Source organism: Ochotona princeps, chromosome 3, assembly GCF_030435755.1.
Source record: "Ochotona princeps isolate mOchPri1 chromosome 3, mOchPri1.hap1, whole genome shotgun sequence".
NCBI lineage: Eukaryota > Metazoa > Chordata > Mammalia > Lagomorpha > Ochotonidae > Ochotona > Ochotona princeps.
In genome coordinates this window covers 35,634,120-35,650,688 of record NC_080834.1, presented here as the reverse complement: position 1 = coordinate 35,650,688, position 16,569 = coordinate 35,634,120, and the positions used below count along the sequence as shown (strand labels likewise).

General features: G+C 50.4%; 2 protein-coding genes across 2 annotated transcripts in view; one reads left to right on the top strand and one right to left on the bottom strand.

Annotated features, from left to right (window-relative positions):
* The first annotated feature begins 609 nt into the window (after positions 1-609).
* On the top strand, positions 610-6,867 carry SOD1 (superoxide dismutase 1). The gene is made up of 5 exons (XM_004588624.3): positions 610-767; positions 3,358-3,451; positions 4,861-4,930; positions 5,611-5,728; positions 6,659-6,867. The coding sequence occupies exons 1-5, from the start codon at positions 696-698 to the stop codon at positions 6,764-6,766; spliced, it is 462 nt and encodes a 153-aa protein (XP_004588681.1). The 5' UTR covers positions 610-695; the 3' UTR covers positions 6,767-6,867.
* Positions 6,868-8,633: 1,766 nt separating this feature from the next.
* SCAF4 (SR-related CTD associated factor 4) overlaps positions 8,634-16,569 on the bottom strand; it is a 56,528-nt gene continuing 48,592 nt past the window's right edge. The window contains exon 20 of the mRNA XM_058661712.1: positions 8,634-9,752. Coding sequence (XP_058517695.1) covers positions 8,839-9,752 — 914 coding nt within the window. The 3' untranslated portion in view covers positions 8,634-8,838. The remainder of the gene's footprint in view (positions 9,753-16,569) is intronic.

The following is a 16,569-nucleotide window of genomic DNA, read 5'->3' as shown; positions in this document are numbered from 1 at the left end:
AGCGAGTATATCTTAAAAAGCTAAAAACAATAAATGAAAAGTATAAAAATCATTATTTCTGTCCATCGCATTAAAATTAATTTATCTGAAAGTCAAGGCTATGGAGACACGAAATCTTGCATCTGCAGATTCACTTTCAAGATGGCCAACAACGGCCAACGCTGCCGGGCTAGGCAGGAACCAGGAGCTTCTTCCGGGTCTTCCATGCGGGTGCAGGGGCCCAAAGTCTTGGGTCATCCTCCGCTGTTTTCTCGGGCCATAAGTAGGGAGCTGGACGGCAAGTGCGGGTGCCGGGATTCGAACCGTCAGCTCCGTGGGAAGCTGCGTTTCCGCAGGGCAGCCCGCGGTCGGAGGAAGACACCATTAGCGGGGGAGGAAGGCCGTTTCTCTCCCGCCTCGGGGTTTCCAGAACACGGGCAGCGAACCCCGCGGAGGGAACTGCGGCGCCCCGGGCACGTTCTGTGACGCGACTCTTCGGCCCCGCCCCCGGTCGCTGCGGACCAATCGCGCCCCTAGGCCGCCGTCGGGGGCGGGCCGCGTGCGCGGGCGGCGACTGGTTGCAGTCCTGGGTGGGCGGGGCAGTTGGGCCAGCCTATAAAACAGCTGCGCCGCGGCTCAGTCGGTTTTCTCCGGCGTGTCGAGGAACCGTTCCCGCCCATTGCGCAGCCCGGACCGGAGCGCGCCGCTCGCGAGTCATGGCGACCAAGGCCGTGTGCGTGCTGAAGGGCGACGGCCCGGTGGAGGGCACGATCCACTTCGAGCAGAAGGCAAGCGCCGGGGAGGACGTGCGCGTGGCGGGGCTGCGTTCTCGCCCGCGTCCCTGGGGCCGCCCTCGCCACGCCCCCGCCGCGCCGGGCCCGGGTCCGACCCCGCCGGGAGTCTCCGCGCCCGCCGGGAGTCTCCGCCTCTCGGTCCCGTGCCGCCAACTGCTGAGTCACCGGGCGGGGACTGCGGGCCGAGCACCCCGGGGCCTACCCCACGGGAGGACGGGCGCGGGGCCGCAGGGCTGGCGGCCCCTTGGAGACCCGGGAGTGGCTGGGGATGTTCCGTCGGGGTGTTCGCCTTACGCGCTTTAGGTCCCGGGACCCGCCGGTCACGGCCGGATCGACTGACGACACTCCTTTCCGCACAGCTCTCCCGCTTCGGAGGCTCGTGGAAAAAAGAAAACAAGAATGCGCCACCGCGCCTCGCCTCTGACCGTGTATTTACAGCAGGGTTTTTTTTTTGGCTGCTCTTTCAGGTCATGGTCAGGCTGCAATGGCAGAGAATGATGGTCTAGGACAAAGATTTTTTTTATTATTATTATTTTGGCTTTCAAAAGTGCAGCAGCAGGACATGGGGGCTAGATACGCAAAAACTTCATTTTGAGGGCTTCCAAAAAAAAAAAAGGGGGGGCAGATACGGGGCCCCAACCCAATGCTATCACGTTTTGTGCTGGTGCAGCCTGAATTGGAAAGTTTCCAGTTTCCAGAATGGTTTTTCCTGAGGCCAAAGCTGGGGCTTGCCATGCAACCAGTCAGCGCCGTGTCTCTAGGGAGCCTTCCTTCGGACGGTTTCTCTGCGCAGTGGCTGTCCAGTTGTGTTCTGCCACGGGGAGAAATGGCCGAGCAGTTGCCAGACACGCCTCTGAACGAAGCTTGTAGAATAGAGTGTGCAGAAACGTTGCATAACCCAGGTGCTCCAGGGGAAGTGTGTGAGGTCAGTGCTGCCACCTTAGGCGGTGACTGTTGTACTTGGTACTCAAGGGGTGAGTCAGGTGGCTAGTGCCTTTCGACAGCGCGGGAGGGTGGGGAGGGGGGGCGCTGCCCGTGGGTGCCTTGGAGAGTGTTCCCTCGAGTGGCTCCCCACTGGGCAGGTCTTGCTGGGGCTCCTCTGGGTTCCCTGCACAAGTCTTGGGTCCTGCCTGCGTCTGTGAAGGGGACTTGGGAGGCAGGTGGCCTAGGCGGCTGCCGGCTTCTGCCAGTGACTGGCATGCTTCCCAGCTTGAGCTGCCAGCTTCACTTGGGTGGTGGTGCCCTTTGTACTTGATAAAGCCCCCTGGCTGCTCAGGTCTTGGCGTGCAGTACATAGGCGAGGCGCAGGAAGTACATTGGCCTGGAAACGGTGGTGTGTTCCAGGTTAGGAGCTGCCCGCTGTCACAAGTGGCACTTGTTTTGTGGGTCAGTGCAGGTTCCTGGCGTCTCCTGAAAGCTTTGTCTGAGGGCCTCACTGCAGGGCTGTTGGCGTTCCTTTCTGCTCTTCCTCGCAGGCAGTCCCACTGGTCCCTGTGGGATCGCACCCATGGTGCTTTGGATGCCTGACTCCCATGTGCCCCTTGCACTGCCCGTGTGGGGAGGTTGGGCATGCCCTGGCTGCTGCTGATAGCACGGCGGCTTCTACAGGACTGCCCTTGGAAGAATCAGAGCGTGTTCTCAGGAAGAAAGGAAACGGGGAGCAGCTGTGTAGACACTTGGAGCAGGGGTCTCTTCGGGGTCAGGGTTAAGGCCTGACACCTCCTCTCACTTGGGGCAGTGGATGACAAGCCAACCCAACATCAGACAGGTGTGTGTGTGACGGAGCGCGGTGGGTGCGGTGCGTGCTGCTCCCGTTCCTGCCCTGCTGGCAGAGCAGTAGGCCCACGCGGGGCCCCGCAGCGTTGGGAGTGCGGGTTTTCCATCTGCTGTGCAGGGTTGTCCCCCTGCATTAGAGGTTTCCTCAGGCTCTATTGTGTAAAACTCCTCCAGAAAACAGGCTCTAGGGGATTTGGGGAGCCTGTATTTTCTGGCTGCTTATCACAAATGTCTGTGGTGGCAGTTGCCAGCACCCCCCACCCCCCCCCAGAGAGAGTGGAGAACAGTCCCAGGGTAGCTGGCTGGATATTTGCAAAGTTGCTGTTTTGCTTTTAAAGGCTTGTTTGTATGCAGTGTTTGGGGGATGGAGGCGTGTCCACGAGAAAAGCTAGGGGTGGGGTTGTGATTGGCAGGCATTTTGGGTTCAAGAAGCTTGATCAGGACACGTAGGTTGAGCAGGTGCATATTGACCGCCCGCAGCATTCGCTCAGTTGGTGCTTCATCCCGCGTGCACCGTGTGAGAGCACCCGCTCCCAGGGGAAAGGCTTGCAATGAAGTACTTCCTGTTGGGAGCTTTGCTACCTGCTGTCCATCGGCCGACCAGGCCAATAGACAGTGGGGCCGTGGGTGTTGGCACATGCCAGCCTCCCTTGGGGTGGGGACACAGGCCTGCAGCGGGTAAGCAGAGTGGTGGGCCAGGGGCCGCACCCACATTCCTGCTTAAAGCTCAGTGTGCCGTGTGCCCCGTGTGCTCTGTGCAGCCACAGCTGCCTTCTCCAACTCCCCGCACTTTCCTTTTCGCATCCAGGGCTCAGGGCCTGTGATGGTGAAGGGACGCATCACAGGACTGACCGAAGGCCGCCACGGGTTCCATGTCCACCAGTTTGGAGATAACACACAAGGTGAGTGTGTGCCTCGGTGTGTTTAACCCAGCAGGAGTAGCAGGCCTGAGCCGCGTGCCCCCGCAGCAACAGGAACGCTCATCCTTTGTGCGCGTGTGGTAATTGCTACAAAAGTCAACTTTTAAGATCAGCCCCCTTGGGCTCAGCGTGGTAGCTTAGAGGCTAAAGTCCTCTCCTTGCGTGTGCTGGGATCCCATAGGGACACTAGTTCTAGTTCCAGTGGCCCCATTTCCCATCCAGCTTCCTGCTTGTGGCCTGGGAAAGCAGTCAAGGATGGCCCAAAGCCTTGGGACCCTGCACCCATATAGGAGAACCAGAAGTTGCTGGCTCCTGGCTTCGGATCAGCTCAGCTCTATCTGTTGCAGCCACTTAGGGAGTGAATCAGAGAATGATTTTCTTTGTCTCTTCTTTCTAAATCTGACTTCCCAATAAAAATAAGTAAATTTCTAAAAGATCAGCCCCAGACATCTTCAGCTTCTGCAGCGTGGGAAGGGAAAGGAGTTGCTTGTGTCCTGAGGTGGTCAAGTTGTACTTAGACTTTGTGATGAGCTCTTTTTAGTGTTTTTGTTTTCATACAATGCAGTGAAAAACAAAACCAAAGACAACAAAAATCCTCCTCTTCTCTCCCTTTCCCCTGGTCCTGGGGCTTTGCGAGCTGGCTGGCTGCTTCAGGGCCATTCTGTGTGCAGTGGCAGCTGAGGACCTGGGCGCGAGGACCTGGGTGGGACAGGCAGCTTGGCGTGCCGCTGGGCACGGGGAGTTTGCCTCGCTGGGGATCTGAAGCAAGTTAACAGTCAGTGGGCTTTCCACTCCTTCTGTGGCCCTTGCCAGGCTTGAGGAATAGTCACAGTTTACAGTGAGAACTTGACTGACTTTGCTGAAATTTGTTTCTGTCCCTCATTTGGTTTCATGGAGTGACTGAATGATGAGATTTTACGAACTCTCCAATCTTGCTTCTTGGTTTGGGGCCTGCCTGGCCTGCCACGTGGACCTGAGCTGTGGCTGCTACATGAAGCTGTGGCAAGACGGCCTGCCCCGTGGGCGTGCAGTGCCGGGTTCTGCGTGTGTGGCAACCCCCCGGGACACTTAGAGCAATGCTGTGGTGTCCCCCCCGCCCCCAGGCAGGTGGTAGGGCAGCCTGGGCGCTTGGCCACACAGAGCAGAGGCTCAGTTGCCTGGAGTGTGCGGTGCAGTTAAGGCATGCTACCTTGTTTAAAGGGTGTGTTCAGCTTCTAACAGTGAAAGAGGCCGCGCCCAGGGAAGGCTGCAGTTCAGACTGGTCTCTGCCAAGGTGCTGCTGCCCACTTTCGTTGGTCCTGAAGTCCCAGTGGAACTCACTGCTTTCTGTGGGGTTTGGCAATGAGGAGGGGTTTGGAATTCTAACCCATTGTTTACCTTTTCTTTTATAGGCTGTACCAGTGCAGGCCCTCACTTCAACCCTCTGGCCAAAAAACACGGGGGGCCAAAGGATGAAGAGAGGTGAGCAAGAAGCTGCGTGCCTGTTCACACGGCGTGGGTGCTCCTGGCCAGTGGCAGGCCGAGATAATGAGGTGGTCACCCACTCCTGCTCTTGAGGGATGCTTCCCACGTGCCCACCTGCCCCAGGTGCTGCAGGAGTTGACAGATGGAGACACTTGGAACTCGGTGGTTTGTAGCATTTATTGAATACAGAACTGATACAGGTGCCTAGGGGAGCTGATACAGGAAATGCCGTGAGAACAGTGCTGTCAGCCAGCAACAAAACCAGCGTTCTCAGACAAGCTTTTGCAGATACAAATGTGATAGTGAGAGCTGATGAGAATGCCTTTGTACATGGAGGTCCGAACTCCCTGCAGGAAGGCACTGCAGGACAGGGGTGAATTTGATTTTGGTGACAAAGGCCTGAGAGACAGCTTTTATAGCTCCACTGGCGCTTCTGAACACGAACCAGTGAGTTATCCTTGCTCCTGACCACGAGGTCAGAGGCACCTTGTGGAATAGAAGCCCTGATTGGAGAACTCTGTCTAGGATGCCTGTGTGGTTTTCTTTGTAACACAGCAGGTCTTATCAAATGCTGTGCCTGCTTGTCAGCCCCACCCCCTCACACTTTTACGTTAGCTCCTGCGGGGTCCTGATGCCAAGTGGAAGGCAGCCCTAATCTGGTGCTTTTCTGACGGTAGGCATGTGGGCGACCTGGGCAACGTGACTGCAGGCAGCAATGGCGTGGCCGACGTGCTCATCGAGGATTCTGTGATCTCACTGTCGGGGGAGATGTCTGTCATCGGCCGCACACTGGTGGTGAGTGCGCCTGGGAAGGCGTGGGCCCAGGGTCATGCACCAGTCAGTCCTTTTGTCTCTGCGCAGCGTCGTGGCAGTGCTGGGTTCGAAGGTCCAAGTGACTTGTCCTGTTCAGGTTAGGATATGATGGAGTGGGAGTCCGAAGTCATTAATAACACCATTCTGCCAGCATGTGGGTCATACTGGATCATACTATACCTGAATGGGGAAACAGCTAGTGTTAAAATGGCCCCATCTTCTTGTTACAAGCTTCTTGTAGTTCAGCAGGACATCTTGCTAGGTCTGCAATCTGGGATGGACGTTGCGGTTAGTGCTCAACTGTGTCTGCAGGTGACTGTCACCAGCTCGGTGCGTGACAGCCGCAGGTGGCAGCCGTGGCCCATCTCGCCTGCTACTGAGGACAGGATGTTTTGGTTGTCATGTCCTTTGGCTCACCTTTTGTTCTTGGAGTTTTTTCAGCTGTGGTTGTAAAGCAGGAAAGTCACGAATGTTTGAGAAATTTATTCTTGCTAAATAGTTTATTTTTAGGGTTCTTATAGACTCATTAAATTCCGTGGGAATGGAATTTTGATAGGCTGCTTACTTTCATGCTGTCAAAAGGCAGTTTTAACTCTTCTGTCAAGAGTGACTATTGTAGCTGGGGTTTTGATGTGGATTGTGGCGGCCTAGGACCAGCTCACCGCAGCCAGTGACTCGGCTGTGGGTTTTCTGCAGTTTTGGAGTTCTTGGCTTGCAGACGGCGTGCCTCTGTTGTCAAGGAAGAGCTTTGGGTAGTAGTGCCTGCCTTGAAGCTGCTCGTTTATACATGTTTACATACCGCTCTGCTGGTCAGATTCTTCCAGGGGTTATTACAAGGTTCATACGTCTTTTGTTGAGAGGAAGTAATAATTTCTTGACAGCCCAGTGACGTGTTCTTAATATTATTTAAAGGTGCACGAGAAAGAAGACGACTTGGGCAAAGGTGGAAATGATGAAAGTACGAAGACTGGAAACGCCGGGAGCCGCCTGGCCTGTGGCGTGATCGGGATCGCCGCATGAGCATTCCTGCCGCGCGCTCTGCGCCCCAGCAGCTCGCTCATCTGTTAGCCTGCTAGTTGTAGAAATGCAGCTTGATGAACATTAAACACTGTAATCTTCAAGTGTGTTCGAGTGATGTGTCTTCTGTACCTCATAATGAGAACAGATTTCTGATTCTGTTGCAAGATTTGTGTGGCTTTATAAAGCTCATATTCAGTTACAGAGTCTGAAGGAGCTGTGTGTTGTGGAAGATGCAGTCCCCTTGAGCGTTAGGCTTCCTGAGGAAACACCGAGCGGCACACACTTGGAGCCCATGTAAGAATCCAAAGTGAAGATGCCAGCTCTGATCAGTTGGCTCTGACAGGCGCAGGGAGCTGCGGGGAGCAGGGTTAGTCACACTGTCTGCTGGCACTCCTGTCATCTATTTAGCAGCTGGTCTTTGAGCCAGGACTAACCCAAAAAATGGACCCCCGTCCTTTGAAGCCTATTGGGGAAGAGCTGCCCTAAGGAAATGCTTGGTCACTTAGCATTTGCATTCCTGTCAGAGGATTTGCTTTTACAAAATAGATGGAAAGCCCTTTGCTGATTCTGGGATCAGTGGAGGCCCAACTGCAGCTTCTGTCCTGCCTCAGAGGCACCTGTCCTCTTAGAAGTTTGCTCCAGGAACCTGCGCACAACCTGACTGTTCAGGAAACCACTTAGAAGAAAAGCTAAGTTGGACTGTTAATAAAATGCTGAATATGCTCAAAGTGGTTAAAACCATCATTCCGATACGAACACGTTCGTCATCTGCTGCCTCTTATCCCACAACCAGTAGTCCTGTCCTCATGTGCACATTTTCTGCGGGGCGTGGTGGCTTGGAATTCTTGGGCTCCACATGATGTTCCTTGCCAGCAGCAGTTTGTTCAGGCTTTCATGGCTGAGGTTTGCAGCTCTGCAGTCCACACCCCTGTAAAGGCAGCAGCATACTGCCCTAGGAGACACCTTCCCCTTGGATGCAGACAAGGATCAAAACCCAAGGCAGTAAACCAGGTGGTGGGTTAGCAGCAGGCTGACATCACGGAAGAGCAAGGCCAAGTGCGGGGAACAGCTTGCTGTACAGGCTTGACTGTGCTTTGATGTCCTCAACGTGACACTTCATAGGCATCTTGATCCTACTTTAACCCCCTAAGTTTGACCAAAACAGACCCAAATTATCTCCTGGGGCCAAAAGATCAGTCCATCTTGGCCAGGCAGGGCAGTCAAAAAATGGTCAAGAAAGGCATTAGGCAAGGGTCACAGGAAAGTTACAATTAAGTCTTTAACATTTTAGAATTCAAACGGTACCCTTGACTTTTTGCCCTTTAGAAAAATTTTATGGATTGGCGTAAACAAAATCACCCATTTTATGTAATACCCAGCTGATCATTTAGGACACAAGGAGGAGATCCAATTCCCCACAACCAGTCCGTACTAGTGAGCAATGAGGGCAGCATTTAGTAGAAAGCCAAGAGGGGAAAAACCTACCTCGGTTGAATGGCCAACACAAGCTTTCCAATGAGCACCAAAACCCTTAGCCTTACCTTTTGATTGACACGCAGAGAACCAACAGCATTACAAACGAGGGTTTTGGCAGCAACTACAACAATGCGTAGATACATCGAGTCAGTCTAATCTAGACTCCCAACAGTATTAACAGCTCAGACTACTGGAAAACAATTGTTTTTCCACATTAGTGCAGCGTAGAAGAATAGCACACATTAAAGTTTGTTACGAAAATAGAGTTTATTAAAAACATCCCTATTGTTTGAGGAGCTTTCACCGTTACCTTGTCTTAAATTAAAAAAAAAAAAATAGAGCACTTCTAATTATGATTTGTAAACTTTTTAAAGTCAAAACTTTTAAAAAGTTACAGCAAAAGGGGTAATATTTTATTCATATTCTCAGTATTTTTTGTTATTTTGTGACTATTTTTAAATAGAAGGGAAGCAATCAAATTGCTTACAGTCCCCACCAACTGCTGTGGGGCTGTGATATAGCGGAGCCGGTATAATACAGCATCTGTACACGTCAAGCCCACTCCCAGTGTCCCTGTCACATGGACAAATTCCAGTCTAACGAGCAGCCTCGGCTGCCGAGCCAGGATCCTTGGTGGCTTCCACCGATGAGGTAGCCTCAGCAGGTGTCTCTTCGGGAGGTTTGAGGGCGGCCGCCTCGCACTGGCCCTTACCAAGTTCTGAGCCGGCCTCTACCTTCCCCACTTGGTTAACGGCGGGCTCCAGGGTTTTGTTGCCACCGGCCCTGTCTGTCACCTCGGGCTTCTCCTTCCCCCGGTTTTCTTCCTTCTCTCTACGAGGCTCCCTATCTCTGGTGTCTCTCTCCCTGTCTCGATGCCCACCAGAGCGTCTGTTTCTGTCTTCCAAGTCTCTGTGCCTGTCCCGGTCAGGGCTCCTCCTTCCCCACTCTCTCCTCTCACGGTTACTCTCCCTATCGTCGTTACGGCTCCCATACCGATCCCGGTCATTTTCTGCCCTATTTCCGAAAGATCTTCTTCCGAACCTTTCTTGGTCTCTACCCGAATTAAATTGCTGCTGCTGCTGCCTGCTATCATTCCTAAACTGTTGCTGCGGCTGCTGCGCTGGGGGTGGCTGCTGCGCTGGTGGCGGGGGCTGGGGCTGGGGTGGAGGCGGCTGCTGCTGCTGCCTCCCATCTCGGTCTTCAGGACCCCCTTGGCCCGAGCCCCCCGGGCCTGGCATCCCTCCAGGCCTAACGAAGGGGCCATGGGGTGGGAAGGGACCTTTCATTCCATGAGGTGGAGGCATTGCAAAGCCCCCTGGTCCCGGGGGTGGGCCTCGGGGCATCATGTGGGGTGGCATGGGGCGAGGTGGCATCATAGGAAACCGCTGTAAGTGAGGTGGTGGCATCCCTGGAGGGCGCTGCAGCGGGATCATGCCAGGGCGGGCACCGAGCAGACCGGTTGATGGTGCCTGGAGCCCCATCACGGGACCAGGTGCAACTCCTTGAGTACCTACAAGAAACAGAAGCAAACATGTCAATGCCAGTGCAGGATTCCAGTCCATTTGTACTTTCCAGTGGAGGAGCTCAAAACGAAAACAAAATGTATTCCAGTCTCTTCCTATTTCATTATTTGCCAATCTGTCAGAGACCCAGTATGAGGGTCCAGTAACGGCCCCAGCTTCATTTTTTAAAAGATTTATTTATTTTATTGTAAAGGCAGATGTAGAGACAGAAGGAGACAGAGAGGAAGATCTTCCGTCCAGTGATTCACTCCCCAAGTGAGCGCAACAGCCGGCGCTGTGCCGATCTGAAGCCGGGATCCAGGAACTTCTTCCAGGTCTCCCATGTGGGTGCAGGGTCCCAAAGCTTTGGGCCGTCCTCGACTGCTTTCCCAGGCCACAAGCAGGGAGCTGGATGGGAAGTGGGGCTGAACCGGCAGCCCATATGGGATCCCAGCACATTCAAGGCAAGGACACTGGCGACGAGACCACGCCGCCGGGCCCCCCACCAGACTCATTTTTAAAGTATCTTCTAAAGCTAGACGCAACAGTTTTTAAAAAAAATAAGTCAAACTGTCCTGCAGCTTCCCTTACCTGCCCCAAACATCTGACACATGGAGAAACTGTGTGTTAGAGGTCCCTAGGGGAAAAAGGGCCAGCAGGAACCTAGTCGACTGAAGGGTGTCCTCATCACTCCTACAACCTGTAGACTCTAGGTCTGCACTGCCTGCAGTGGCTCTACCGGCTAAGCTGGCAGCTGGTAACAGTGTTCCTATTCAGAAGGCAGACACTTCACACTTGAATTCACCCCCAGGGTCTGTAAGAAGCTGGAATGACAAACTAAGGCTGGGAACCGAACCAGGAACTTACGGTACGTGAGCATCCTGAACAGCAGTAGCTCTTAATTGGCTGGCCAAATGCCCACCTCTGATTTCAAGTCTCAACTTTACTTCCTAATAGAAAAATTAAGCTCTTGAGCTAGAAAGCCCAGAAAGGAGGGAGGAGTGACTCCATCCTGCACTCAGTCCGTTATCGAGCGACACATGTAGTTAATATGCATCACTTAAGATGAACATGATACACACACACACACCCACACACACACAACCCCTGCATACCAATGTGACAGATCCTTTTAGCACAGCACCACTTGCATGCAGCCTGCAAGGCCAATGTTGATTGCAGGATAACACAGACAGTCCAGTCATTTACTTTCTACTCATTCTTTAAAGCAAAACAGTGATGTACTGGTCTTCTCTTCCTGTTTCCACAAGGCTTTTGCTCATTTAGCATAATAAGTTCAACAACCTGTCATTAACTACAGAATTGTTGCGGTTTGCCCCTTAGATAACACAAACGTGTCAGAACGTCTCAGTTTGTCCCCTTTACTGATAAGACTAATACAAAGACCCAAAGAAGAGACTGGTCATTTCAAATGCTCCAGATCTTCTTGGAATGTGCTCCACATGCCCGTGAGCAGATGGGGCTCTGGGACTTCCTACTTCCTGCTGCAGTGAACTAACAAGTCCTGTGTACTTCTGGAGTTTCTGGATAAACAATTCGTATTACTTTGATAAACAAGACTATTTCAGTTTTGCTGTTCATAATATATATATAGTTCAATATTATTCTGTCAGATGTAACCACTTGTTAGTGGTATGTTCGTGGTATGTTTACCCGAAGAATAATTGTGTACCAGCTTTTAACTTTAGCAAGAAGATTCACCAGCTTTGGCAATTAAACATTTATCTTCTTAAAAGCCAAAGTGTGTTTGAAGTCTAACCCCACTCAGGGATGATCCTGGGCACACACCTCAGTCATGTGGCTTAGGAAGTGGTGATAGTTAAAATGCCTGTCACTTGTTGGGATTACAGGCAGTGAAATCCCTCAGACTAAGCTCCATGTGTGGCTTGACAAACTCCTGCAGCACACATTCGTTTAGAAAAGTGGTCTGTATTTTAACAACTAACAACTTGATTTTGCAAAAACAAGTAACATTTTTCATTTGATTATTAACAGCTCAGCACCTCCAGCTCCGCCAATAACTAGCATACTTTAAAGTCAAGGTTTATAGGCCTGGCGCGGTGGCCTAACAGCGGTTAAAGTCCCCGCCTTGCATGCACTGGGATCCCATAGGGGCACTGGTTCTAATCCTGGCAGCCCCGAATTCCCATCCAGCTCCTTGCTTGTGGTCTGGGAAAGCAGCTGAGGATGGCCCAAAGCCTTGGGACCCTGCTCCCACATGTGAGACCCAAAGGAGGCTCCTGGCTCTGGATCGGCGCACTCCAGCCGCTGCGGTCGCTTGGGGGGTGAATCATCACACGGAGGATCTTCCTCTGTGTGTCTCTTCTCTGAATATCTGACTTTGCAATAAAAATAAGTAAGTCTTAAAAACAAAAAAAGTCAAGCCTTTTGGCAGCTGGGAAAATCATAAAGCCACTGAGCAGTCAAATGTCAGGTTCAAGGTTGAGAACTACTAATTACTGAAGCACAATGCTGGATACCAAGGAAACAGCTCCAGCCCAGGACAGACTCTCCCGCCCGTGGTCAGGAAACTCCCTCGGATGGTCACAGCAGCTAAGACAGGTCCTTGCTCCCATTTTTTTTAAAGGGAATCAAGTCCCAATATCCGTGGACTTACCAATGAGACACCGTACATGCCAGGTACAACCTCTTTACTAGGGGTTCCAACAGAACTTCATTTTCCCATTAATTTTTATTTGGAAAGGATTGTTCTCCAGAAATAAGATGAACAATAGCATACATCTTACTACGAAGGCCAGTGCAGCTCATCCTGGCACCTCCCTACAGGCTACGGGGGCAAGGCTCCTGTCCTTTTTAAATAATACAAGAAAAAGATGGGGTAGAGAGATTGAACGCATCTTACAACAGAACTGAGTTCACATGTGTCTTCATAAGCGAACAGCAACTTGGACAGGGCAACGGGAAGGTGGCAGCCCATCTTACCTTGTCAGGACAACCTTGAGGGTATTACAGATTGATTTTACAGGGTTAAACATTAGAGTCACATACTTAAACCTTCTATAAAAACACTGCAATTTTCACAAAGAAAGAAAAACTATTTTGGGACTTGCTGAAAATATTCTGCACTCACAAATCATCTGCACTGTAAACACTTGAAAGATTTATCAGCCTAGATTTCGTTTCAATCCTTTGTGGACACCAGAACTCACACAGTTCCCTGACAGGATATTCTATCTGCAACAGGCCCTTAACCACAGCCAATGAACTTGGGGGCCAGCGATGTGAACATGCGAGTGCCAGTTCAAGTTCTGGCTCAAGTGTTGCACTCCTGATCCAGCTCTCTGAAGATATACTTGGGAGAGCAGTGGAAGACGGCCCAAGAGCTTGAGCTCCTGCACCCACATGGCAGACAAATCATAAAAAATAAGCTGCATAAATAGCAACAATATTGGATTACAGATAGAGAAGACATTAATTATCTGAGTCAACAGTGATGTAAATGAGTAAAGACCTAAGGGGATCACTTTTTATAACTAGGGATTTATCTGTAATCCCTTTTCATACTTCTTTTGTAGTAAGCATGTATTACTTTTCTAATTAAAGCTAATATTTAATTAAACATGTAGCAGGTAGCAGAAGCCTTTGGCACTAAAGCTAGCTGAAACATTAGGGAAGCTGCCATTACATAAGTATCAGTGGAATCCAACGAGTTACCCAGTCATAAGGGCATTCAAAGTAACTTTCCAGTTTATCTGGAGGTAAAATGTGTAATAAAAACTCATGTTTTGAAGTCCACACTACTGATTAATTTAAGAAGCTGCAAAAACCCCGGTTGTTCTCTTCAGAGGCAGTCTAGTAGAAGTGGATTCCAGATGTTGTAGGAAACGGTACAGACTATGACAACCACACAAAGGCAGAAGCAATGCAAGCTGCTGTGTCATCGGAAGGGAGCTGAGTCTCAGGAAAGGGCTCACATCCCAGAGTAAGACAGAGAACAGACAGTAGTAAGAGTACAGACAGACTTGACCACCACCAGAGTGGCTTTAGAAAAAGTTGTACAAGGTAAAAGGTATTCAGAAAAACAATGGAACGACTTGCTGAAGACTGGGGGGCAAAGCAGAGGCCAGGGCTGTTCTGGCCGATGAGGTGGGTTGGGCCGTGCCTGCCTGAACCACCCTGTGTTTCCCAGACTAGTGTGCAGCCAGCCAATGAGGGGGAGGAGTCTGGACAGTAGTGGGGCTATTCCTGCAGCAGCTGGCATGAAGCACCGGGGCTGAGAGGTGCGAGGTGGGCAGGACCGAATGGCTGGAGGCGCCAAGTGTCACATGACCCTGCAGAATCACAGGGGCTTGGGCTGCCAGGTGCTTACAACAGCTGTGTGTCAAATCACCCAGTGCACCCACAAAACCCAAAAGCTCAGACCTGGGAAACATGGCATAGAAGACTTGGACATTCCTAACACAGCAAGGCTTAAGGCAGATCAAAAAAGGAACAGCCCCAAATGTCCAAATTCAAGTCTGAAGTTTAATACACTCCAAATGACATTGCTCATGATGCCCACCTCCCTCACCAAAAATTCAGAAATAAAACCTAGTAGAGGAGTGGCAATTTAGCCTACTGGTTAGCATACCTGCACCGTGCTGCAGCTCCAGCTACTGAGCCTAGCCTCCTGTTAACACAGATGTGGTGGGAGGCAGCAGTGATGAATTCAGTGACGGGGAGTTCTTGCCATCTGAAATGGAAACCTACCGTTTCCTCAGCTTCAGCAGCTTTTGAGAATGAACCAGTGCTTGGCATGCCCCTTCTTTCTCAAATACTTAAGATTCTAAAAGTTTTAAAGATAAGGGTCAGGGATACCACTGCCATCTATGGTGAAGGTATTTGGAGGTCTATGCAGTAGATCCAGGGCTGTGGGAGGGTGGGCTGACCTCCAGGCTGGAGTCCCATGTGGCTATGTGAAGGACCGGAAGTGCTCGTGACGGGGACACTGAGGGAACACGGAGGACCATGGGAGCAGCTCCCGCATCAGCTTGTGGACTGATTTTTCAGAGGTGAAATTTAACTGGGATCTCTTAAATAAAAGGAGTTCATCGACTCCAAATACAAAGTTAAGGAAACAGAAATGCTAAGCAGTACTATTTGATTACATACGTTATTACACAAATCTTCATGTTACACCTCACAACATGTAGTTACGTGCCACTTAAAAAAAAGACCAGTTAATGGGACAAAAATCCAAATGTATCCGAGGGGAAAATAATTCTAAATTATTGAAGCTGAAAGAACTACCATCTTTTGGAGATTGCACCACAGTTAGTTATGAAAAACTACATAGCTATTAACAGTACCCAAGGGATGGAGTAGCTGGCTAGGCAGCTAAACGGGGAAGCTCTGCCAGCTGAACACACAGCTCTGTGTGCCATGAAGGGTACTGGCTGCTAAGAAAACTGATATAAAAATGTTAAAAGAAAAAACAAATGGCTTGCAACATGACGGTACAGTCAGCTGTTCTTGGCCAACGACCTTGTCCTACCACAGCTACCACCTTAGGCCCTGACATTACCACCACCAGTTACTACATTACTTCTTGACACGTCCACTCTGTCTTTCTACCTCCAGCCCAATCTCTCCCACCCACCTTTCCTCTTTCTAGATCCTTCTCTTTTGGAAACCCTGACCCCAAACATCTTAAATCCCACCAGGCTCATGTCCACAGATCTATATCCCTGTGTTCCTCCTTACCTGACTCGGAATCCATGGCTCTCCCTCACCTTAATTGTCTGGAAGAACCTCGAAATGGGTTTTGATCGCAGCACTCCTACCTAATCCCACTGGAATGGAGGGGGTGGCCCTGCATTCCCCCAGCATGCTGAGTTATCTCGGGACAAATTTCTGTAACTACAATCATAAGTATGCCCTTAATCCTGGCCAGCAGTTTTTTTCTGATGTTAGGTATCCTGGTATGTTTCTTAATTCTGTTTACCCTTAGCTGGTTTTCATTTTCAAAGAACTTTAATAAAATACATACAGTCTATAATACACCCGGGAAAAGTACAACTCATTGGCTTCTAGTCTATTCACAGCTGTTTAACCATCACAAGCACTTTGGAACATTCTCATTATTACAAAAGGAATCCTGCATCCATTAGTCCATCATTCCTCACTTAATCCCCACCAAGCCCCAGTCCAGCCTACACCACCGTCTCATTTTCTATCTTCACACACCTGTCTAATGCCAGCACCTCACACAAGTGGAGCCATAATGACATGTGGTCCTCTCTGACTCGGCTTCTTTCATGTGGCTTTTCTTCTGATGAGTCATCCGTGTTGGAGCATGTGGAAGCATCTCATTTCCTCCCATCATACTTAATACTTAATTTACTCTAGCGGGATCATTTTTTAATAGGCCTTCTTTTTGAAAATGTTTTTGCCCACACACCTACTTCCAAAGCTACTTGTTGACTTACATTTATATCCATGTTACTCCTTTTGCGATCATCTGTCAATCAAATCATGTATTCCTTCCCTGTCTCCAACAGTACCAAGCCTGTATCTCCTTTCTTGAACTCCCCTCTATTCACTTCCTAATGTTGTAGTTTGTCCATGTTTTAAAAACAGACTTCACCTCCAAAAAAGAATCTTAGTGTTCAAAATCATAATCATAGCCATTTCTCCATCTTTCATTCTCACCTAGCGCTACACCATTAGCCTTTTGAACCATGACTCCAATAAACAGCCTTTCACAGTTTCTCAAGCTCACTGGGTGCCTTTCATCAAGTCTTGGCTTTTTTTTTTTTTGGACCCATCTATGTCACCTGCCATCCCTCTCTTGTTCCTAGAAAC

Excerpts from the sequence above, each read along its gene's own strand:
- SOD1 (XM_004588624.3), top strand. The coding sequence starts at position 696 with ATGGCGACCAAGGCCGTGTGCGTGCTGAAGGGCGACGGCCCGGTGGAG. Across the intron at positions 768-3,357 it reads CGATCCACTTCGAGCAGAAG|GGCTCAGGGCCTGTGATGGT; the intron begins GCAAGCGCCGGG and ends TTTCGCATCCAG. Across the intron at positions 3,452-4,860 it reads GTTTGGAGATAACACACAAG|GCTGTACCAGTGCAGGCCCT; the intron begins GTGAGTGTGTGC and ends TTTCTTTTATAG.